Source organism: Mustela erminea, chromosome 1 (assembly GCF_009829155.1).
Source record: "Mustela erminea isolate mMusErm1 chromosome 1, mMusErm1.Pri, whole genome shotgun sequence".
Lineage (NCBI taxonomy): Eukaryota > Metazoa > Chordata > Mammalia > Carnivora > Mustelidae > Mustela > Mustela erminea.
In genome coordinates, this window is record NC_045614.1 from 53,212,709 (window position 1) to 53,237,411 (window position 24,703).

At 40.1% G+C, this 24,703-nt stretch overlaps 1 protein-coding gene across 8 annotated transcripts in view; it reads left to right on the forward strand.

Moving 5' to 3' along the window:
- Positions 1-24,703, forward strand: part of ATG7 (autophagy related 7) — a 243,768-nt gene that overhangs the window by 121,853 nt on the left and 97,212 nt on the right. For 3 of the 8 annotated variants that reach the window (XM_032327262.1, XM_032327282.1, XM_032327272.1), the window contains one exon: positions 3,728-5,547. The exons of 2 other annotated variants lie outside the window; for them this stretch is intronic. In XM_032327262.1, coding sequence (XP_032183153.1) covers positions 3,728-3,784 — 57 coding nt within the window. In that variant the 3' untranslated portion in view covers positions 3,785-5,547. Of the gene's footprint in view, positions 1-3,727; positions 5,549-24,703 lie in introns of those variants that run through there. 3 more of the 8 variants (XM_032327241.1, XM_032327252.1, XM_032327316.1) reach the window with 2 other exon arrangements.

Sequence of the window (24,703 nt, forward strand, 5' to 3'; positions counted from 1 at the left end):
GTTTGTTGGGAGTTTTTTATTATTATTATTATTACTGATTCAATTTCTTTGCTGGCAGTCTGTTCAAATTTTCTATTTCTTCCTGCTTCATTTTTAGAATATCATGTTTCTCAGAATTTGTCCATTTCTTCTAAGTTGTCCAATTTGTTGACATATAAGTTTTCATAATATTCTGTTACAAGTGTTTATATTTCTGTGGTGTTGGTGGTGGTTTCTTCTCTTTCATTAGTGATTTTGTTTACATGAGTTTTTCTCTTTATTTTTCTTAATCAGTCTAACTAGAAATTTATCCATTTTGTTGATCTTTTCAAAGAACCAGCCTCTGTTTTCATTGATCTGTTCTAAATTTTTTAAGCTGTTTTTTCACTTATTTCTGCTCTAATCTTTATTATTTCCTTCCTTTTGCTGGTTTTGGGTTTTGTTTTTTCTTTTTTCTAGCTCCTTTATGGGTAAGGTTAGGTTGTTTGAGATTTTTCTTGCTTCCTGATGTAGTCCTGTATTGCTATAAACTTCCCTCTTAGAGCTACTTTGGCTGTATCCCAAAGATTTTGGACATGTGTCTTCATTTTTATTTGTTTCCATGTAATTTTCTTTTTTAAAAATAATTTTATTTTTCAGTATTCCAAGATTCATTGTATATGTTATTTTTTTCCATGTAATTTTCAATTTCTTCTTTGATTTCTTGGTTGACCCATTCATTGTTTAGTAACATGTTATTTAACCTCTATGTGTTTGTGCTCTTGCCAGATTTTTTTCTTGTGGTTGATTTCTAGTTTCATAGCATTGTGGTTAGAAAAGATCCATGGTATGACTTTGATTTTTTTGAATTTGTTGAGATTTGTTTTGTAGCCTAATATGTGATCTGTTTTGGAGAATGTTGTGTGTGCACTTGGAAAGAATGTGTATTCTGCTGTTCAGGATTGAATGTTCTGAATATGTCTGTTAAATCCATCTGGTCCAATATGTCATTCAAAGCCACTGTTTCCTTGTTGATTTTCTGTTTGGATGATCCGTCCATCAATGTAAGTGGGGTTGTTAAAGTCCCCTACTATTACTTTATTAATATCGATTATTTCTTTTTTATGTTGGTTGTTAACGATTTTATGTATTTCATTTAAATAGGGCTGTGTTTTAAGATAATTCTCAGTAAAAGACCTCATAACAGTAAAATTCCTTGTCCTACCTACATTATTTTACATTACTATGAAAAATATGCACGTATATGTAAATAAATATATTTCAAAAAAATATATAGCTGTGTGAAGATACCATTTTGATTCACATATTTGATTCCTCATGGAATAACAGATGTTGAGTAATAAAAATACAAAATTCTTCTTTCCATATAGAAAGGTCCTGATTTATTTATTTTAACAATGTAACCAAGAATGCCCAATTTTCCTCTTGGACTCTTTTTTTTTAAATTATTTTTATTAATGTATAAGGTGTTATTTGCCCCAGGGATACAGGTTTGTGAATCGCCAGGTTTACATGCTTCATAGCACTCACCATATCACATACCCTCCCCAATGTCCATAACCCAACCACCCTCTCCAAACTCCCCCTCCCCCAAGCAACCCTCAGTTTGTTTAGTGAGATTAAGAGTCTCTTATGGTTTGTCTCCCTCCCGATCCCATCTCGTTTCATGATCTTGGGCTCTTTTTATGCCTCAACTTTGAAAATGCAGAAGATTCAACCAGATAATTATATGCGTCTGTATCATTTTATATATTTTTATGAAATGTGTATTTGTACAAATACTCTTTTTTTATAACTGGAATTATTGAACAGCTTTAAAAAAATTTTGATAGCAAGTCACTGTGTTAGTAACTGAAAACAGAAGTCAATGAGATGTACTCATAGTCTAATATGAGAAACATAGGAGAAACAGATGTAAATAGTACATTCTAATATCATCAAAAATATTTTAGTCATTTATATATATTAAGTGCTCAGAGAGCAGTTACTTCTGCCTTGGGGAGTAGGGATGTCAAAGAAAGCTTCACACAGAAGGGAACAAGTATTCCAGTTAAATTTTAAAATTTAATTAATTTCTAATTTAATTTTTATTGAGCTATAATTGACATATTACATTATATATTAGTATCAGGTGTTCAGTGTGTAATGATTTGATATTTATAGGTATTCCAAAATGATCACCACAACAAGTCTAGTTAACATCCATCACCAGTTAGTTTTAAAGGATGAGTAGGCTGTCTTTAAAAATAAAAATTGGGAGGGAAATAGGGGAGGGCTGAATAAAGGTCTTAGAGGCCAAGAGTCTTTAGTGTGTTACTCAGAATCATGAGAATGTAGTGGAGCCAGGCTTATTTGAAATCAGATAAGGTGTTGTTGTTTTTTTTTAATAACAACTTCATTGAGTTGCAATTCATATACCATGAAATTTACCCTTCTAAAGCGTACAATTCAGTGGTTTTTAGAGTATTCACAGAGTTGTTGTGCTACCCTTACTACTGAGTTTAGAACATTTTCATCACCCAAGAAGAAACTCCATACTCATTAAACAGTCACTGCTTATTTCCCCCCTTCCTTCCAGGCCTGGCAACCACTACTGTACTTTCTGTTTCCATGGATTTGCCTATTTGTGGACATGTCATGTAAATGAAGTCAAATGATTTGTGGTCTTTTGTGTCTGCTGTCTTTAACTTAGCATGATGGTTTCAAGGCTCATCCATGTTACAGCAAGATAACTCTTTTTTCATTAAAAAAAAGAAAAGTTTTGATGCTTTTAAACTATCCCCTATCCTTTAACACCTGTGGTCTATCTCCCCAAATATAGACCCTTTATAAAGGAAGAATGCAAAGCTGATCCTACTAGAGACTACAAATCCCTTTCTTTTCATAGAAAGAAGCACAGGAATAATGGATTGGAAGACAGAATCACCTAGATCTAGGAAGATTGACTAGTGCAACCCAATCTTTTGCACCCACCTTTCTTCCATCATCAGATAACCCCAGATGATTGCCATTATTTTAGTCTAGGTTACTAGTGTAATCACATTGCTGTTGAGATTAAGATTAACAGACAAATCACCAGGTTGGTTTCTGTGGGAGAAGGGGTTGAAATGCAAGGTGCAGAGTGGGGACTGGAAGTGTGGTTAAGGAGGGAAGGGAAGGGTGGATAGACCAGACTTACAAAGATGAATTTATTTGGGGTAATGGTGATTTTGAGGTAATGGAATAAATGAATGGAAATGACTGAATGGTATTAGAGATAGGATGATGATAGAGTTTGGAGAAAAAGAGGAAGACTGGTAGATGGACTTAGCAGGTAAAGAAATTATCCTGTTTCATTGAGTACAGTGAGGAGAAGCTATAGAGCTAGGATGCAATAAAAAGTATTTAAATGAGGAATGATAGATTGATTTTGTCTTGAGTTGTAGCTTAAAATTTTAAAAATGCTCCCTCATAAATGTTATTACAAATGTTGTGTTTCCTAAAGAAGGGGTCTTAGACAGAGACCCATGTCCCTAGTCTATAGCCCACCTAGCTGCCAAATTATGGTTATATTCTACTCATGAGGTATTAGAAGGCCCCATGGAGGAGAGCCCCCCACCCCCAGCTTTTGCCCTCTTAAAATGTTGCCATCCGAATAAGGTGTTTTGCATGAAGTTCTGATCTTTACTTTCAAGAGCCTTTTTGAGAATGAGTTTGGATACTTGGAGATTGACCCGAGTTCTCTCTTGTTCATCTCTATTTATCCCAGTTGGAACAAAAGGAAATGGCCTTAAAGTTGATGAAGCACAAGATGTCCAAGTCATGAAGTTGTTGAAGTGCTGACCAAATGCTTTTAAAACTGCTGAATTTGTTGAAGAAAGAAAGGCTCAGTATAAATCAGACATGCAAATGACTTAGCCATCTTTCCATAAAATTTGCTGTGACTTACCTTCTTAGGGTTATTTTTCATCAAGTACCTGTTTGCATGTACTGAGTTAGTTCCAACTGTGGGTTCAACATTGTGCTGTGGGAAATGCCAAATAATGTCAAACCCCACGTAAGTAGAGAGAAAAGACTGGTACATAAGAGAGGTAATAAAGCAAGCTATATCCCTGAGAAATTCAAATAACAAAATTTCATAATCCAATTCCCCTGAAATGCTTCATTCTCATTTTCGAAGGTTTGCACATTCCATGACTCTAGGTTTTCCTCCCACGCCTTGACTATATCATTCATATTTGATGGCTGTGTCATGCAGCTATGATTGCAAGATTGCAGTTAAAGCACTTCATTAATAGAATTTGCATCTTTGTCCAGCATTTGCTAAGCAGAACTTTTTTCCTGCAGAATCAGAAACTAACAAATGATCGTTTAAAAATAAAGTTTAATGTCAATAATAGCATAAGATGTAAAATCATGAACAGGCTGGCAGAAATAAAGAAGGCTGAGAGCCAAAGGGTTGATTCTGAATTAAAACTCAGGTTCTGACTCATCTACTACAGATTTCAGAATTCTAGAAAATAAAGTGCCCATTTCTCTCATAGCAGGAAAGTCATATGAAAAACATTATTTTTAGTCATGTGATATGACTTCATTGGCATGACAATTTACTATTCAGCAAAGTAAATAACACAATTAACAAGTGTTTCTGCTGGGCCTTTTGCACTTACACTGAGTTTTTGGCCTCTCCCCCTCACAGATGGTTTTGATTTGGTTCCTGTGGAACATTTTTTTTGTTTTGTTTTGTATTTAACAACAGTCAGATATTTATGTACAGCTTCATCAAGAGCCTCTGATGACAAATATGCCTTTGGAGGCCAGTAGAAGCTGTGGGAAACCCCCGTGTCAGCACTTAGACCTGTTTCCAATGGAGAGAAATCACTGTGGGGACTGACCTAGCCTGCTCATGAATCCAGTTCACTTTTCCCACAGCCTGTGCTCGCCCACTTCCAACCTGCACTGGCCCATCCTTAGACTGTATCCTGCCTTGATTTTTCCTTATGAAGCAATCCCTGGAGACACAGCCTTGGCCTTCTCCCCTAATTGCAGAGGAAAGGCAGAAACAACAGGCAGAAAGCCATTTAATTCTTAGATTGGAAATGAGAGCCTGGTTTTTGAAATAAGGCTTGGCAGTATCCCTTCAGAACTCACTTCATAAAATGAATCCCTTTTATTTGCTTTCAGAGTTATCTACATGGATTTGAGATGTTTAGATAAGTTGGTGTTGGGGAAGGATCCAATTGGAGGATAAACAATGAAGTTTGGGCAGAGTCTCCACCCTTCCAAAGAGCAGTCTTGGATGGTATAATCCACTTAGAGGTGTATGGGAGAGAGAAGAGAATCATAAATGCTAAAAGCAGAGTTAAAACAGCAGATATTGAGAAATAGAACATGGAAACTGCATCCTAAAATTTTAGTTCTTGATCTGCTCGTGTTCTCCTGAGTACTTGTGTGAATAACTTGAAAATTTTGTGTATGATCTTCCCCCTTTAAATTAAAGTGATTGAACCATATGTGAAGTCCTTTTAGGCTCTAATAATCTGATGGTTTTGTTTCAAATATAGCTGGTATGACCAAGAAGTAAAACAATGGCCAGTTTTTATGTCAAAATGTTTTAAAATATATCAAGATGATTACTTTTTTATACATTTTCTAACTGTTCTAGTGTCTCTCCTCTCTGAGTTGTCATGGCTGGGGACATTTTTTGTTGTATTCTTTAGAGATATAGATCTATTTTGAGCCATAAAATAGTATTTCTCATACTTTATCTTGATTGGTATGTATAGTGGTGTATTTAAATTCATTATGGTGTAAGCCAGCTTAATTTAACTTACCTCATTGTCCAGTCTTGATGCCCTGAACTTTTGGCTTCTTCGTAAACTAGAGTCTCCCCACACCATAATCAAGTGTGTTCCTTAAATCTGCCACTTTGGCAACCTCTTGGTTCCAATGATGAATTCCAAAGCCCTTAAGGAATGGCAACATCTTTAGAATGTTCCATGTATAAAAACCAAGGATTTTCTTTAAAAAAAACCATATTACAGTATAATACTCATAGTACCTGAACTCTGGCTGGTGAGATGATCTGAGTCCAAATCAGAGCCCCAACAAATGGCCAAACTGCTGCCTTTCAGCGGTTTGCAGTGTGCAGGGTAAGACCATATGTAGCAGCCCTGTGTGAGACCTTGGGTCATTTGCCTAACTTTGAGTTTCATTTTCTTTATTTGTAGAATGAGTTCAATAATTCCTACTCCTCACAACTATTTTGAGTGTTAAATTAAAAAGTACCTAACAAAAGAAAAGACAAATTGGAGCACATCAAAATTTAAAACTTTGTGATTTAAATCATTTTTTGCAAGTCATATATCTGATAAGGAACTGGTATCCAGACTCTATCGGAAATTCTTGCAACCCAATAATAAAAAGACATAAACCCAATTAAAAACTGGGCAATGGATTTAAATAGACATGTCTCAGAAGAAGATATAACCATATCCAATAAGAACATGAACAGAAGGATGTCTGGGTGGCATAGTTGGTTAAGCATCTGCCTTCAGCTCAAGTCATGATCCTGGAGTCTTGGGATCGAGTCTTGCATTGGGCTCCTTCCTTGCTCACTCTCTCTGCTTGTGCTCACTCTCTCACTCGCACTCTCTCTCTTGCAAATAAATAAATAAAATATATTTTTTTAAATGGGTGAATTATATGGTATGTGAATTATATCTCAATAAAGGTGTTTAACCAAAGAGAAAATAAAAACAACATGGAGCCCCAGTGCACATAGCTGGGACCCTGTGTGCTTCCTTCTCTCCTTTTCTCTCTCTGGCTTCTAAGGGCAGTGTTGATTTTCTGTTGTGACAGGCTGTCAGAGCATGTTAGCTTATTGTTTGTAGAAATGAACTTTGTCTAGATGAGATAGTGATTTTTTCCCCCATTTTTATTGTGCCTTGGTTTCCAAGCCTTAGTCTCTGCTCACCTTCTCTCACCCTTTTTCTGTGGCTAGCACATCCACACAACACATCACAAACACACTCACATACCTTCTCTTTTCCCGAACGATTTGAAAGAAAGTTTCACATACCATGACACCTCACCTCTAAATTTTTGGCATGGATCACCTAAGAATACAAATATTCTTTTCATATAGACAGAATACCATTATTGTTACAAAATAATGAATAATCATCCCATCATGGCATCTAAAATGCAGTATGTGTTTCTATTTTCCCAGTCATCCACAGAATTTTAAAAGCACCTTTTACACCATTGTTTGCTTTTTTCCTCATTTATATCTGTATACTTAAAAAAGTTAAAAAAAAAAATTCAGCATCAGTCACTTGCTGTATGAACTTTATCTTTTTTCTTAGCACTTAACACCCTGATTTCTGAATGGGGAGAGACAGTTTCCCTATTTGGCAGCGTAGCTCAGAGGTTCTGCTGCTTCAGGCAGGCCTCGTCCTGGTGAGGCATCTCCAGGCATCACGTTGGCATCGTAGCCTGATTGAGCCAAACTTCATAGCCAACTGGCCCTGAGCAGTGGGTTCCTGTTCATCCTCCCATGTGGTTGCCCAGTGCCTGAGGCTTTTGAGGAGGTAGGAATGGGACTGTGAAGTCTATTTTCAATATTTTGTAAAGCCAACGCAGAAATAAAATGTTTAGGACATGAAGTTACGTTGATCAAGTTGGTTTTCCTGAATTCTGTTGTCTCAGAGTGGAATGGAATGCCATTTAGCCTGATCCAGTCAAAAGTTCTTATTGACAGTTATGTATGCCTTTGAATTATAAAAACAGTAAGATAAAAGTCGTGCATTTTATTGGATGGGAACAGTTTTTCAAGATGTAGTCTGACAGGGAGAAAGTAGGGGTTAGGAAGAGGAGGGCCACTGGCCGAGGGCACCACTGGCCCTGACTTCCTGACTGTATCAGCAGTAGAGGTCCCGGGGAGATGTTCCTGCAGTTTGCCCTGTGACCATTATTCCAGGGGCTATATTTTTACAGCTGACCCTTCTCATTTGCAAACGTAACAGTTGCTGTGTTGAATTTGGGGGGTTTCCATGTTTTGGTACTATAAAATTAAATTGACTCTTCGTTCTGAAATCTTAGTCTTGATCCGTCTTGTTTTGCCATTAGCTGTAGGAGACCAAGGAGGGAAGGGATGTGAGATGTTCTAAGATGTATATTGTTTTTAAATTAAATATTGTTCGTGTTTAGTCAGGGCTTCTGTCAATCAACAAATGTTGACTCCTTGTCAAGTTCATGGCGGTGTGGGGATTCAAAGAGGTACACACACCAGGTGTTCAGGAGGCTGACGTGGCACATTTAGGTTGGTAGAACAGATGAGTAACCAAGGCTGCAGGGCAGTAGGTGTGCACAGAGAGCTGGACACATGGCACAGGAAGTCCTGTAGGTTTCAGGAACCTAGGATCGGCTCCAGGGAATAGTTGGATTTTAACTGGTTCCTGAAGATTGGCACTGCAAATGTAGGAGAGAAGGAGAGAAGGCAATCCAGAATGGGCTGTGGCATGGGAGCATCCGAGATCACTGATGAAAATTACCAAGAGAGACACAGCAACTAAGGCTGATTACATCATCTGCATTTTTCATGGAACTTTTGTACCTAGCCTTTGGTGCCATACCAGTCTTATGAGATGGGTCTTAACATTTTACAGCTCAGAAACTGAACTGATATGCTAAGTTGACTGGACACTGTTAAACTTAACTTGGCTCAGTATTTATCTATATCTTGAGGTTTACAATGCGGTTCATGTGCCTGAGAGCAGATAGGAAGATACAGATGTGTTCTGCTTTACAGAGAGTACCTCTGCTTTCAGACTGAGCAGTTTCAAAGAGTAGTTTTGCTTTTTGTCTGTTTCCTTCCAACAGCATTCTTGAAGAGCATGTTTTCTTTCACTCTTCCATCCTGGACCCTGGTCAGCCAGCCTCCCTTGTGCTTTCTTAATCTTGAAATGTCTTTAAGAACAGACTGGCATCTTAAAATCTGTGGGAATGAGGTTTTACTCATTCATGATTCTATCTCCAGACTTAACCAATGGGAAAAGGACAGATAAGAGACAACTTGTTTGTTCCTGTCCTTTACTTTTTCCTAATAAGAGAAGTTAAAATCTTGCTCCCATTTGTCTTTATTCAGCCATCTGGTTAAAAAAAATCAGTGCTAAATTAGAAATATTTAGATCTTATTGTTGCAAGACAAAATCATTGAGTTTCGAATTACCAATATAGTAAGCTGCTATGGATTGATTTATTTGTTTGTTTTAAAGATTTTATTTATTTATTTGACAGACAGAGATCACAAGTAGGCAGAGAGAGAAGGGAAAGCAGGCTCCCTGCTGAGCAGAGAACCCGATGCAGGGCTCAATCCAGAACCCTGGGATCAGGACCTGAGCTGAAGGTAGAGACTTTAACCCACTGAGCCACTGAGCCACTGTGCCCCAGTTGATTTGTTTTTAATTATGCTACTAAACTTAAGGTATAATGGGATAAATGGGATAATACCTACCCCCACCAAGTTGGTGTTACAGTGTGCTTTGAAATCTTAGAAGTGTAATAGAAGTATCAGTTCTCATTAGGCTAAATGCAAATGAGCCATAGGGAAAACTGCTATAGTTTTTCTAAATACATTTTTTTCTTGCTACACCATAGGACTTTGAACATAAATGTCTTGAATTAAACTTGAAACATTCATTAACCCTTAAAATAATTTGTATTAACTGGAACTTGAGCATCAAAAACATTAGCAACAAATGCTTTTGTTGTAGAAGAACCTATAGAAAACCACTTGATTCCAGTCCAGGTATAAGAAAACACATTAACTTTCAAATAAATCTGTGTAAAACCTCCTATTAACAAACAGTTGCAACTTCACAGTTCATCATGATCTTTAAAAGAATATTCTTATTCTATTCTGAAATTAACTCTTCAAAAGGACTGTTGAATAGCTTTGTCTCTCACATGCCCCTGTGCGTTCTCTGCAGTTCTGTCTTGTGTACTTCTGTCCCATTGCCCCATCCTCTTCCCACTTGAGATTTGGTTGAGCCCGTCCATCTGGTCAAGTCCTGTTTCCTTCCCCCATGGGGTCTGGCTGGTATTCCTGCGGGCCCTTCTAACTCAAGTGCCAACCTCCTTTGAAAGATGGTTTCTGACTCTCTACCCAAGGCTGGGGTACTCATGAGATCATTTAAGGAAGGTCTGAAAGCACCATGTGCATTTGGTACAGTTTTGTATCATTGTGGAGCAGAGGAATGACCATTGATCCAACAATGCTTTAGGAAAATGAAAATGGCAAAGATCAAGAGCTTTCTCCCCTCCCTTTTTCTTTTTATCTTAATATTTTCCCCTTTTTAAAAAAAGATTGCATTTATTTATTTGATAGCACAAGCAGAGGGAGAGGCAGAGGGAGAGGGAGAAGCAGTCTCCCCACTGAACAGGGAGCCTGACACAGGGCTTGTTCCCAGGGCCCTGGGATCATAACCTGAGCCGAAGGCAGCACTTAACCAACTGAGCTACCTAGGTGCCCCTATATCTTAATATTTTCAAGTGAGCTATTACATAAACCAGAAGAAAGCGTAAAACATTATGTATATGATATAAGAGGATGATTGTCGTATTCACACCCAGATCAAAAAGTACAGCATTCCCTTTTACCCCTCTCATGTTTGGCTTCCTGAATCACAACCCTTGAAGTAAATGCCCTGCTGACTCTTATGATAGTTATTTCCTTGCTTTACATAACAGCTTTAGTTGGGTGTATGAACAACATAATTCACTTTGCCTGACTTTGAACTTTTATATATGGGAGTGAGCCCTATATGATCTTTTGTGTTTTGCTTCTTTTGCTGACCATTGTGAAGGTTACACATGTTGTGTGCAGCTGAAATTTGTTCCTTCTTGTTGCTGTATAGTATTTTATAGTTTACATATGCTGCAGTTTGTCGATTCTACTGTAAATGGATACCGGTAGCCTGTCCGGTTTGGACTATAATAAAGAGTGTGGGTCAGAGCATTCTTACATTTATCTCCTAGGCTACATAAGCAGTGTTGCTCTGTCAGTGTTTCTCAACCTATTTTTCCTATATCAGCTCTCCTAAGTAGAAAGCTTGATTAATTTTAAACTAAAAACTGTAAAATTAATCCTAAAGAGTAGGATTTTGTTGGACAGAGTTGAGCTTTGGAAGGCCACAAGCCATTGTGATAGCCAAGATTTTTTTCCCTTATCAAAAATCAAATTTGGGCGCCTGGGTGGCTCAGTGGGTTAAGCCGCTGCCTTCTGCTCAGGTCATGATCTCAGGGTCCTGGGATCGAGTCCCGCATCGGGCTCTCTGCTCAGCAGGGAGCCTGCTTCCTCCTCTCTCTCTCTCTCTGCCTGCCTCTCTGCCTACTTGTGATCTCTCTCTGTCAAATAAATAAATAAAATCTTTAAAAAAAAATCAAATTTTGAAAAAAAAAAATCAAATTTTGTTCTTTTGTGGAAATAATATTACCCACATTGAAAATGCACATTCTAGGTTGTATAACTAAGATCAGAATTGTTGGGTCATAGAAAATGTGAATCTTGAACATTATTAGATCATGGCAAACAGTCTTTCAGAGCAATTGTACCAACTTAAGTGATTATATGGGAGTTTCTGTGGCTATATATCCTTGCTAAAATCCTGGTACTGTCATATTTAAGAATTTTTGCCAATCTGTTAGATGTGTAACAATATGACATTGTGCTTCTTTAAAAATTTGTAGTTTCCTATTATCAGGAGGTTAAACAGCTTATGTTTATTAATAATTTGGAATCCTCTTCCCTGATGTTTTACTTCTCTATTTCTCTACTTCAACTTTAAAAATTCTTGTATGTTCCACTTATGTAGCCCCTGTGAAAAGAAAACACAATAGGATGACCTGATTATTCACTTGAAAAATACAATGAAGCCTGGAGACCTGTGTTCTAATCCCAGATGAACTGTTTGTCTTAGAGTCCCGTATCTCTGGGACTTAGTGTCCTCATATACTAAATAAAGGTACTGACTGAGTTAGAGGGGTGGTTCTCAACCCTGGCTGTCTGTTAGAATTGTCTTTTCAAAAATACTGATGTTTAAAGCATACGTCTACTAGAAAATCTGATTGAGTTGGATTAGAGATTTCCATAACCCTTCTAACATAATATTCCATGATATTAATAAAATAGTCTTTGAATCATCCTCCTTGTGTGTTCCCTATATTAGGTATTCTAGGACACTATTTCTCTGTTGAACATTAATGTCTTTTTGTAAATGAGTTTTAAAGAGGAAGAAACTTGAGGCACCTGGGTGGCTCAGTCAGTTGAGCATCTGACTCTGTTTCAGCTCAGATCATGATCTCAGGTTGTGAGGTCAAGCCCTACATTAGGCTCTGCATTCAGCAAAGCGTCTGCTTGAGATTCTCTCTCTCTCTGTCCCTCCTGCTGGTGTTCTCTCTCTCTCTCTCTCTCAAATAAATAAATACATCTTTAAAAAAAGAGGAAGAAACTCCTTAATTTAGTCCACAAAGGAAAGGTAGTGTCAGTGTTCAAAAAAAAATTTTTGTAGCTGATTTTCTTGCAACACTAATAGGGTTTTCTATCATGACAAAATACACATCCAAAGACAATGCTAAGAAATCATAAATGAGCCTTGGAAAGCATGAGGCATATGTCAGTTTATGAGTCTGGGCCGAGTACAGCCTGATAAGGCTGAACTCATAAATTCCTGAATTTTGGTTTTTTGCTATAAGATTCTGTCCCATTGCCAGAAGCCAGACTTTCACTTCCAGTCAGACAAGAGGCTTCTCAGGCCTGGAACCAAGGCACAAAGGGAACAGCTGTGCTCCAGGAAGAGTTGGTCAAAGCCCCTGCTATCCTGGCATGCACATAGGTCAGTGGTTACTGGACCTCTGGAGGGATACTGAGAGAAGGCATTGTACCATTCCATGTACCTCTGTGTGTCTTCAGAAGTCCCCCAAATGAGAATTTCTTAAACCCCTCTCCTGGTATCTAGTCAGCCATTTTTCTAGTGCACACCTGCCTCTAATAACATGTGATTGTATGCGATCACTATTTGACACTTGCGTGGCACGTGTTTTTCAGAGTGTTTACTTGCATTTACTTAGTTGGCCATCATAGCCATCATTATTAGAGAAACACCATTGGTAGCCCTCTAGACCCAGGTCATGATGGCAGAAACCAAAAGCTCAAATTGGCTTTAACATATATAAAGAATGTGTAGCTAAGCCATGGAATCTTGGCTCCAGGGACTTTACAGAGAGGGATTTAATGTCACAACCATTTTTCTCTTTATTGTACCTCTTTGTTCCCTCTTTATTGGCACCATTTTCTCTCACTGCAAACAGGTACTCTTTCTTTCCCATTTAGCAAAAAACATGACCTCAGGCAGCTCCAAAATCTCGTTCTTCCTTTAGGAATATCTTCTCTGGTGGCTCCAAAATGGAAACCCTGGGACATAGTCTGTGATTGACCAGGCTTGAGTCACATGCCTTCTCTGGACCACTTGCAGTAGAGAGGGATGGACTGCTGTGACTGGCCAGATTGGGCCACAGGCCGGGTTTGGGGATTGGCAGCCTCCCTCAGAACCATGTGGTGAAGGTGAGAGCAGCATCGTCCTCTCCAAAGGAGGGGCTAGTCCCCAGATTTGCCCCCAAACTTGACTTACTCTGCTTTCTGAATTTACCTCATCTTCTCACCTAATTACTGGTATCCCTAAGTGCTCTTTATTCATTGAGGCCTTAGGAAACTAGCTGCTCAGTCTCCCTCACAGCCAGCCTCCAAAGGGAGAAAGAATTTTCTCCTAGAGCGAAGCATAGGGGTTCTCCCTTTCTCTGTAGTACACAAATATCTAATTCTAGGATAAAACTCAGCTATTCCTTCTCCCAAGCTCCCACACACCATAATAAGGCCACACCTCCTAGGGTGGGAAAGGGTCGTGCTCTGGCTGCCTCTTCTGACCAAATGGGGGCAGGGGAGCTGTGGACAGGGCCCAGTGTGCCACTTCCTCTTTCAGTCCAGACGGCAATGGTCAGTAGCAGTGTCCCTGCCTCAAGACATGGGCCTTTAGTCTCCTCTGCAGTCTTAAAAATTACTTACCATGCTGAAACCTGTTGATAAACCCAGATCTGTAATTAGGAACATAAAGACACAATACAGGCTTCACACAAATGAACAGTTGTGGGGGATTATGGGCCCCTGTGGATTATTTGACTGAAGTGAAGGAGGGGGGAAAGCTGGTTGCTGTTGAACAAATTGCTACCAGATGTAGAGTTCAATAAACACCACACTGTTGTTCCTTTGCCCGAAGGTGCTATGAATTTCTTGAGGCAACAGAGCAATCAGTAAACTGGTGACTATTCCAACGTGAATGGAGCCTCCTGGTGTTCTTTGGTCCTGGGTATTTGTCCACAAAATGCAAGGCAGACCAAGGGGCCTCTCTCCCCTACCTGACATTTTACAGGAGAGTAATGTGCTTAAAATGCAGCAACCAGATCCTGTGGAACCTAAAAGAAGCCCGGAATGTGGGTTGGAATGTCACAGAAAGAACCCATCAAGGTGGGGAGAAGGGGATACTCTAAGAGAATAAGGATCAGTGGTTTTTCTTACAGATGTTACTTATAATAGCCAGGGGATAAACCTGCCTTATTCAATAAGTATGTGAGAGCCTGTCTGTGCTACATGATGAAGAAAACCCACTTGTCTTCTCTTCTCTGGACTTAACAGTTGAGAGGCAGAAGGATATTCAAGCAGTAGTTACAAATAAAAAATAGCCTTCAGTGTCCTGCCAGAGAATCCTGTGTGAACTCGCAACATGGAAGCAGCTTGTCCACCTTCACTAGTTGTTGCCATGGGCCGGCCAGCACATGAGCCTGAGAATTTGAGACTGGAAGGTCCCAGAGCCATCGTGCTACTTTGCTGCACCCTGAAGGGAATGAAAGGAGAGAGAGAGAAATGGAGAAGGAGATTGAGAGATGGAGGGAGAGAGAATGTGATTGATTTTGGTTTAGTATACTAATAGGTTTGTCATGTTCCATAGAATGCAGTGAGTTCCCTGAGCCTTCTCTTGGTGATGGCTCTCTAATAAAAAGTTAAGCACCAATGTATGGTTGGCCTAAATCCAACATATATGTCTGTATCGCTGTGTGGTTCTGTGATCCTCTCTTTTCCTTTTGATGTTCAGCTTCTTGAGGGCAAGGACCACTTTGTCCCCTTATTATTTTTGACTAACAGCTGCTTTGCACATAAGGTATACATAGGTTGAATGCCCCCCCCCCCAAAAAAAAGACAGTTTCACATGAGCAACACATTGGCTACTGAGATAGCTTTTTCGTTTTGAATTGCATGTAGCAGGAGTTTGAGGGGCTGAGGAGCTAATTGGAAGTCCTGGGCTTTGAAGTAAGTAAGTTTGTATTTGGTCCTCAGTTGACAAATCTCTCTGCCTTGATTTGAACTCTGGGAGACGCCCCCTCTCACAGGGTGGTCTGTCGTCTTTGGACAGTGATGACATGATGCTAACTTCTGAGAACTTACTGTGTTCCAGATGTCATACTAAGCATTTATTTGGATTATCTCATTTAATCTTCACAACCACTTTATTTTACAGAGGAGGAAATTGAGGTGCATGCAGGCTAAGTTGTCCAAGTTCATGTAGCTAATAAGTGTCAGAGCCAAACAGTTTGGCTCCAGAGCCTGTGTTCTTACAACTGCTTTGTTGGTCCTGCCTATAGCTAGTTGTATTCCTCTTCTAAATGGCAGACCTTTGTATGTTCGGCCATGGTTTTCATACCTCTCAAACTTCTGTTCTCCAGATTTATGCTTTGGTAAATCATCATGTTCTATGGGTCCTACATTTTCAAGTCAGAAACTGGGTTTTGCCAGAGCATGAAGACTCTCGAGGTTTAATTTCCCAACAGCCAAACTCATAAGAGATTGATGTATAAGTGAGGCTGTTTAATTTGTTCTGTCCACCCCCCCCATATGTACCTGGGGAGACATGTAATCAGATTTCATGATCACTGCACTGGAGCTGTGATACCCCAAGTTCTGCAGGGATCTGCTTTCCAGTGAGATCACCTTGCTAAGTTCTGGACAGCAGCAGAGACATTAACAAATTCTTTCGTGAATTCTGAGACTTCTTAAAAATCCACATGGACCCTGTTACCACATACGAATAATCTAGGGTTACGTAGGTTGTAACTCTCTTACTTAAAATATATCTCCAGCCATCAGTCCTTTGTCACTTTGATTGAAGATGGAAATTCCCAATCTCCTCGACTCCATTTCTACAGTCTCTTCAGATGCCTAACTTCCACACATGGCTAATGTCTTCCAGGGCATGTCAGTTCTTACTTGCTCCATTCTGCAAGGCTAACCTTATTTTCAAGATCTACAGCAAGACCTCAGTATATTCCACCTTGGATATGCTAACTACGGTCGTTATCACACAGGAAAATCCCAAATACCTTATTGGAAACCTGAGAAAGATACTCATTTGGGGTGTGTGTGTGTGTGTGTGTGTGTGTGTGTGTGTGTGTTTCTATTTTAATTCCAGTATAGTTAACATACAGTGTAATGTGAATTTTAGGTGTAAAACATAGTGATCCAACACTTCCACACATTGCCTGGTGCTCATCACCACAGGTGCCCTCCTTAATCCCCCATCACTTATTTAACCCATCTTCTACCCACTGCCCCTCTGCTAACTGTCCGTTTATTCTTTATTCCTTTGATTTCGATGGAAAGAAAAAGACAAGTTGGGTGCATTTAAAAATAACGCCAAACTTCTGAGTCTTTACCAAAGACAGAATCTTTTGAAAAGGGCAGGTCAGGTACAGGTGCTGCTTGATCAAATAAGTAGAAGTAAAGGTGGACATTTGTAGGCCCAATCAGCACATGAGATGGAGCACTGGGTACCATCTACCTGGTAGAGTTGAACCCAAAAGGAAGTGGTGGGCCTTTTGGCCTGAGTATCCCACTGGTATAGAGGACCTCTGCCAGCTAATATGCAGTGTGGCTGTTATGCTCAATAGGAAACGTAGAGAGTTCTGTGTTCAGCAATTGTTGTTGGACTATGAGTGGCTGGAAGGCAGGCACTGGATTTTACTTAAGTCCGTGATTCCAGCACTTGGTATGAAAGCTCATACATAGAAAATACAGGGCCTTTTAAAAAAATGAGTGATACTCAATTTATATAAAATATCCATATTAGGAAAATCTACAGAGATATAAAGTAGATTGATAGTTGCCAGGAGCTGGTGGGGGTGGTGGGTTAGGGGTAGGGAGAGAGTTGGGGGGGAATAGAGGAGTAACCACTAATAGGTACTGGGTTTCTTTTGGAGATGGTATGTCCTGGAATTCTATCGTGATGACGGTTGCATAACTCTGAATAGTGCACTGAATGGTGCACTTTAAATGGGCAGATTGTATGTTAATGTGAATTAGAGTCCTTTGGAGTTAGCCCTTGAGGACTGGGAAATCAGTTAACTAACTTACATTTACATAACCAGTTAACTAGTTTACACAGGCTTGAGACCCATAATAAAGAGCACTTTAAAGTTGAGTCACCTTAGAGTTGAGAATTTGTTAAGATTGGGGGACTGAGGTTCACTGGGTAAAGTCAAAGAGCTGAACACTTTATTGGAACAGCAAGTATTGCAGACATTAATGTTTAGACCCATTCTGTTTAGTATTTTTTATGCACAGTCTATCTCCAAGTTACCAATAATATTCCACAGTTGACCGTCATTCATTAAGCACCTACTGTGTGCCAGTTGGCAAGCCCAGGGAGGCCCAGTTCTTGTGTGCTGGAAGTGCATAGTCTATGGGCTCCTGCAGGCCCCGTTCCAGTCCGGTAGGGGATAGGCCCACTGACTGCTGAACTGAGCAATCCAGGAAACCCAGAGAGGATATTGCTAACAGCCCCTCCTTTCTTACCAAGCAGCAATTTCCACCATGCTTGGAGAGCCACACTCCAGTGAGAACATTCGCTGTACAGTAGAAGGAGGGGTAGTCACTTTGATGTTGAGGGGACTGAGCGGTCTCTGGATTCCCAGAGGAGAGCAGAGGGAGTCATGGGCCTTCTTGCCATGGGGCTGAGCACTGGATGTCCTTGAAATGCAGAAAGTCCTGTCCACGAGCTTTATTAACTTTTTTTCCACCTAAAAACAAGCCAAGGAGTTTCAGAGTAATCCAGAATCATCTTCACAAAAGATAATATCAGAAAACTCTGAGGGATAAAACGATACGCTTGCTAAAAAGACTATTTCCCAGCTTCAGCTAGCCCTTGGAGCCAACAAAAGCAAAGCCTCATCAGTGTTTAATGAGAGAGAGGGAACAGCTAAAAAGGGGTGGAGAAGTAGACAGAAGGAGGCTATTTAAAAGGCCCTAAAGTGCTGCAGCTGTTTTGGCGAATTTTTCTCATTTCAGTGATGTTCCAAGCTCTTTGTCTTCTCTGTGGGGCGAATTCATTTGTCTCTCTCGTGAGTCATCCTGCCCACAAATAATCTCTCTTGGAGTAGCCCTTATGAAAATAGACAATTCCCATTGCATTGTGTGAATTGGCAGTTGTTATGTCCCTTCCCTGGGTGGGCTGCATTGTGTCTGCTCTGCCTGCATCCACACATGTCAGGACTTCTAAGGTCTAGCATACCCTCGGTGTGCTCGGTGAGAGGGGGGCACAGGAGGAGACATCTGGACTCCCAGATTGACTCAGGCAGGGAAGGCTGCAGACAGCAGGCCCTGGTCACCTGACTGCTCCCTCCTAAAGGTTTCTAGATTTCATAAATGTAACCCTCAAGGGTTTTAAGGTATGGAGAAGTGAACATCAGTGGAAATTCTGTGTAAGTAAACATTACTGTCATTTCAGTATGGATCTTGCAAATTGAGTATTTCTTTTAAGATAATATTTTCTTTACTATCTGGCCAACAGATCTGACCAACCAGCATTTTTCTTTAAGAAAAAGGGAGACACGGAGCTCTTCAGAGACTACAACGGATGTCTTTTGTTTGCTACTTAGCAAAATTTACTCTTCCCTAATGATCACACCTTGGCTTTATTCTGGGAGGCCATCTAGGACATTACTTTCATCCCATGTGCTTTTCTGGTGGAGTTGGCTCCACCCTTGGCTAAGGGTTGGAGCGTGTAATTGTGGCCCAAGTCAGTCAATACATCATATTTCCCTGGCCGTGATGACTGGTGCAGAACTGGGCATCTGTTCTGACCCAGTCACGACCAATGAGATCTAATGAGCCTTTGGCTTGGGAGATTGGGGTCAGGGCTTGGAGCTTTGACAGTGTGAGCTCTGGGCTGGGGCAGCTCTCTAGCGATTATGAGTGGAGAGCCAGTTTGAGCATGGAGACCACACATGGAAGAGAGCCGAGTCTAACTGAGGAGGGAGAGGGCGAGGACAAGGATGGTCATGGTGTTATCCTTGAAGCCCTTAGCCAAGCTGCCCTGAAGGCACCATTATCCTAGTCTTTCCAGGCATGTGAGCCAAAAAGTTCACGTTTGGCTTGAGTTAATCAGGGTCGAGTTTGCTGTCCCTTCCATGAGTTTTAATTCATTCAGGGTCAGTGTTTCACTCATATACCCAACATCCAGTAGAGTGCCTGCATATAGAGGAAGCTCAGAATTTGTTTATTTATGTGCAAATTTTCTTTCAGTCAACAGATGTTTATTGAACACTTACAAGGAACAAATGTATTATTCTGGATCCTGTAGGGCTGCACTGCGGCAACCACAGGCCACATGTAGTTCTTTAAATTTAAGTTAATGAAAATTAAAATAATAAAAACTCCAGTTCCTAAATCACACCATCCACAAGGCAAGTGTTCAATGCTCCTTTCCTGGACAGTGCAGATACAGAACATTTCTATCATTGCAGAGAGTTTTATTGGACGGCGCTGCTGTAGAGAATACAAACATAGATAAGACTTGGACCATAATTCCAGGAAGCTGTATTTTTGCAGATGTTTGTTATGAAATGATCAATAGTGATCAATAGCACAATGTATAGAAAAATAGTCGGGCTTACTGAAAGAAGTGATTTATGAAGGGTCAGCTTTATTTCTCTCATGTATGATTAATGTATAAACAGTAATTATAGTAGTGTAATAAAAAAAAATTACCATGTGGAGCCACACATTATACAGAGTGAGGTGTGCATGAACATTCTTTCACGCAAGAGGAACTAACATTTCCTAGACCTGGAAACTGAAGATAATTAAAATGCCTTGTTGACTTTTGGAGGCTTTTCAGGAAATAAGTCATTAATTTTTAAGCGGAATGTCTCTCAAGTAGTAAAGTCCTAAAATTTCTCACAGAATTCATTCCTTCCCTTTACCCAGTAAGACTTGTACATGCCAAACAATAATGATAGTGATACAAAAAATAGCCTGCTCCAGAAAAATCAGTTTCTGGCAAATGGCTCCCAGACACCCAGTGATCCTCTTCTGCCCTTTGATGTCCCACATCCAGCTCTTCATCGCAGGTGAAGGGTAGGGTGTCGGAAACAGATCCTGACTTCAGCAGGACTCATTTTGAAGAGGAGTGGAAGCAGCCTCCCAGCAGCTCCTTGCTCTAGTGTCCTCTGTTTCTCCTAACAGTTGTAGGAGAGGCAGACAGAGAGGTGATTGATTAGCATGCTGCTCCTTGTTGACCTGGAAGCAGCAACACTCATAAGGCTGAATGGATTCTGCCTTCACCAGCCCTGTCATCCACCCCTCTGATTCACTCATGCTGACACCAACTATATTTTCTTTTTTCAAGATTTATGTATTTCAGAGAGAGCAGGGGGGAGGAGCAGAGGGAGAGAGAATTTTAAGCAGACTCGCAACACAGGGCTCAGTCTCACAACCCTGATTTCAGGACCTGAGCCAAAACCAAGTGTTAGACACTCAACCGACTATGTCACCCAGGTGCCGCACAACTATGTTTTTAGCCTCATGTCCCCAGTCCTGCCGCCCCCCGCTGAAGGCTCCCACCTTAACAAGTCTAGAGCACCCCTGTCCTTTGGCTTGTACTGTGTTGCTATCCATCCACCCCACCTCCAGTTAAGGATTTCTCCTCAAAATGTAAATACCTCTTTTCAAACCATCTAAGCCAGAAAACTCTTTATCCCTCCTTTGAGCCTCTATAGTGTTGTGTGTGCTTTTGTGTTTTTTTTTATAACAGCTTTATTGAGATCTAATTCACATATCCTGAAATACACCCTTTTAAAATACACAGTTTAATGTTTTTTTTAATATGTTCAGAGTAACACAACCATCACCATGGCCTGTTTAGAATATTTTCATTGCCCCAAAAAGAAACCCAGTACTCCAGTCCTCATTTCCTCCCTTCCTAGGCAGTGACTTATCTACTTTCTGTGTCTATAGATTTGCCTTTTCTGGACAAGTCCTATCAATGGACTCCTATAGCAGCTGGTCTTTTGTGACTGTCTTCTTCTACTTAGCATAATGTTTTCAAGAGTCATTCGTGTTGTACCGTGTGTCAGCACATCATTCCTTTTTTTTTTATTATTAAAGAATTTATTTATTTGACAGAGAGTGAGAGAAGGAGAGAGAGCACAAGTCGGGGGAGCAGCAGAGGGAGAGGGGGAAGCAGGCTCCCTGCTGAGCAGGGAGCCCGATGCGGGACTTGATCCCAGGATCCTGAGATTATGACCTGAACCGAAGGCAGAGGCTTAACCCACTGAGCCACCCAGGTGCCCCAGCACATCATTCCTTTTTAAGGTCAGGTACTATTCCTTTATATGGATAGATCCCATTTTGTTGAACCATTTTGATGTGCATTCAGGTTGTTTCCATTTGGGGGCTATTATGAACAATGCTGCTGTGACCATTTGTGTGTAAGTTATGTGAGCAAACATTTTCACTTCTCTTGGGTAGATACCTAGGAGTAAAATTTCTAGGTATTATGGTAATTCTGTGTTTTGGACCTTTTGTGGGGGGCAACATTATATATTCTGATATTTAAATCCCATGGTATTTAGTTATCATTACTACATTTTGTCTTACTTAGGAAATGTAAACATTTGAGGGAAGGGGAAAAGCCTTGTTTTTTCTTTATATTCTACCCAGTACCAGCCATCATGTCTACCTAACAAAAGAACACCATTACTGTTAGGACAGGAATATGTAATGGAAAGTGGAGACCTGTGGCATTCTCTTCCTTGTTTAAGCCTAATTTATGTCACCCTTAGTGCTACATCTGTATTTCTTTTTTTTTTTTTTAAGATTTTATTTATTTATTTGACAGAGAGAGATCACAAGTAGGCAGAGAGGCAGGCAGAGAGAGAGAGGAGGAAGCAGGCTCCCTCCTGAGCAGAGAGCCAGATGTGGGACTCGATCCCAGGACCCCAAGATCATGACCTGAGCCGAAGACAGCGGCTTAACCCACTGAGCCACCCAGGCGCCCTACATCTGTATTTCTAAAGTCTTTGGTCTCCCTGAGGCCAGCTGTTGGAGGTGAATTACCTGAAGATGCAGGTGATCAGTGTACAACAGTCTGCACATTCTGAGGGAGATGTACTTTGGGGCACAAAGAAAGGGCACCTTCGAACCTGGCTCCTTGCAGACAGCACTGTGCTCTGTTCTCCACTCAGCTTTTGTGGGGTAATAACATACCTCCAGGAAGCAAGGCTTCTCAAGGCCTTTATTCATCTATCACTGATAATTAAAATGTTTAAAGACATTATAAAAGCCATTAAAAGGAAAAGACCTCTTCCTGTTTCCCCACCCCCCAATCAGACCCCAAGAAAACTGCTCTAACAAAGGACAGAAAAGATGCCAGGCTTATAGAACAGAGGCCCTGCATCTGTCTTCGAGTTCACCTTGAAAGGGAGGAGATCAGAAGTATTTTTTCCCAAATTCTTGGGGGCAGGAAGAACCATACTAGGCGGCACTGTCGGTAGCTGGTTCTTTCCTCAGTTGGTGAAATCGCTAGATGTGAAAAGCAGCTACTCTGGGGAAAGGGGTGTGACTGACTCTGTAGCAGCAGATGGCAACCATGGGTGACGGCAGACAGAAGATGGAGGGCTGTGCTGCCCAGGCTGAAAGGGAATGTTCTAGTCAAAGAGGAATGCCTCTTATTGGGACATAACTGGTCTTTCGTGAGCCTTTATCAAGGGTTCTTAAGGTACCTAAGAGAATTGAACTCCATCCAGAACTTAAGTCAATGCTAAATAAGAGTTTACATTCTTTTGCTCTTTTGCATGGGGGGACTAGGGTTCTAGTACCTACCATAAGGACTTCCAGTTGCTTAGGATCTAATAACTATGTAGTAACAATACTAGTGCCGAGATGACAGATAAATTTGGTTGCCTCTCTTATCGCTTGCTCATGGTCACATGGAGGGGGTCTCTTGAAAGGATTTTTTAGGCCAATTTCAAGCTTAGCTGGAAAGATGGTCATATATTGAATTAGTGATGTCTGTTATGAACACCTAAGAGATGAAGAAGTAGCACTTGTGTTGAATAGTTTTCCAAGACCTTGAGCTCCTCGACAACAAGTCTAGTCCCTGGACCTGGTGCGGAGTAAGTCAGCAGTAGGTATGTATTGATTGAATGAATGAACTGATTTCCTAGTTTGGGAATTGGCCCATAACTCTAAGTTAAAGACTCATATTGAATGCCTTTAACAGTTAATCAATGTTTTTGCAACAGAAATATTTCCCAGAGAACTTTGATTTTTGTGGAACTTTTGCCTTAATGTTTTCAAAACAGCTCTCCATTTTGCTACAGCAAAATAATACATTTTAAGAGTTTTCATTTAGGGTGCCTAGGTGACTCGGTTTTTAAGCATCTGCCTTTGGCTCAGGTCATGATCCTGGGGTCCTGGGATCAAGGATCTGCTTCTCTCTTTCCCACTTCCTCTGTGCCTGTGTTCACTCTCTCTCTGTCTCCCTCTGTCAAATAAATAAAATATTAAAAAAAAAAAAAAGAAAAAGAGTTTCCATTTATAACTGACTACTCAAAGCAGATTTCCTCATTTTCTGTTTCAGTGGTCTAGAGAGGCATCTTGGTATTTTAGAAGGAAAACCAGCTTAGAATTCAGATTTGGGTCTTATTAACATCTTATTAACACACTTGGCGATCATAAGCAAATCACTTCTCTACTCTGGATCTCCATGCTCTCCAAAAATATTTATTAGAAAATCGAAGACAGTAAACTCTTTGATTCTGTGAATCAGGATAAAAGATGAAAAAGAGTATGGGTTTCAACAAGATAATCTTTCTCTCACAGCCTAGCTAATTGCTTCTCTGACTTCAGCTTCATTTTCTGTCCTAAGAGTTGTGATCTCAGGGTAAAGAGGAGGAATGACATGTTTAATGATGATCACTTACAGTAAAGTGTCAACATAATGAAAGCCTTTTCTGATATTTCTGCAGAGTGTTACATGAGGTTTGCCCTATATTTCAATATGATTATGGTATGCATGATACATAAAAATATAATGTATCATCTTAGACACATGTCTTGGCTGACATTCATCGAGAATCTGACAAATATTTTTATATTTATGTACATCCTGCCTGGTTCAGAAAAAAAAGATATAAGAAAGTTATCCTCAATACCATAGAAATAATTAAGCCTAAAAATCTTTAGAATGAGAACGGACAAGAGCCAAGTTGTTTTTTGTGGGTTTTTTTTTTAAGTTATTATTTTAGAAAACTTAAAGAAAGGCTCCTGAAGTTGAGGAAGGAAAGAAAAGAAAAATGC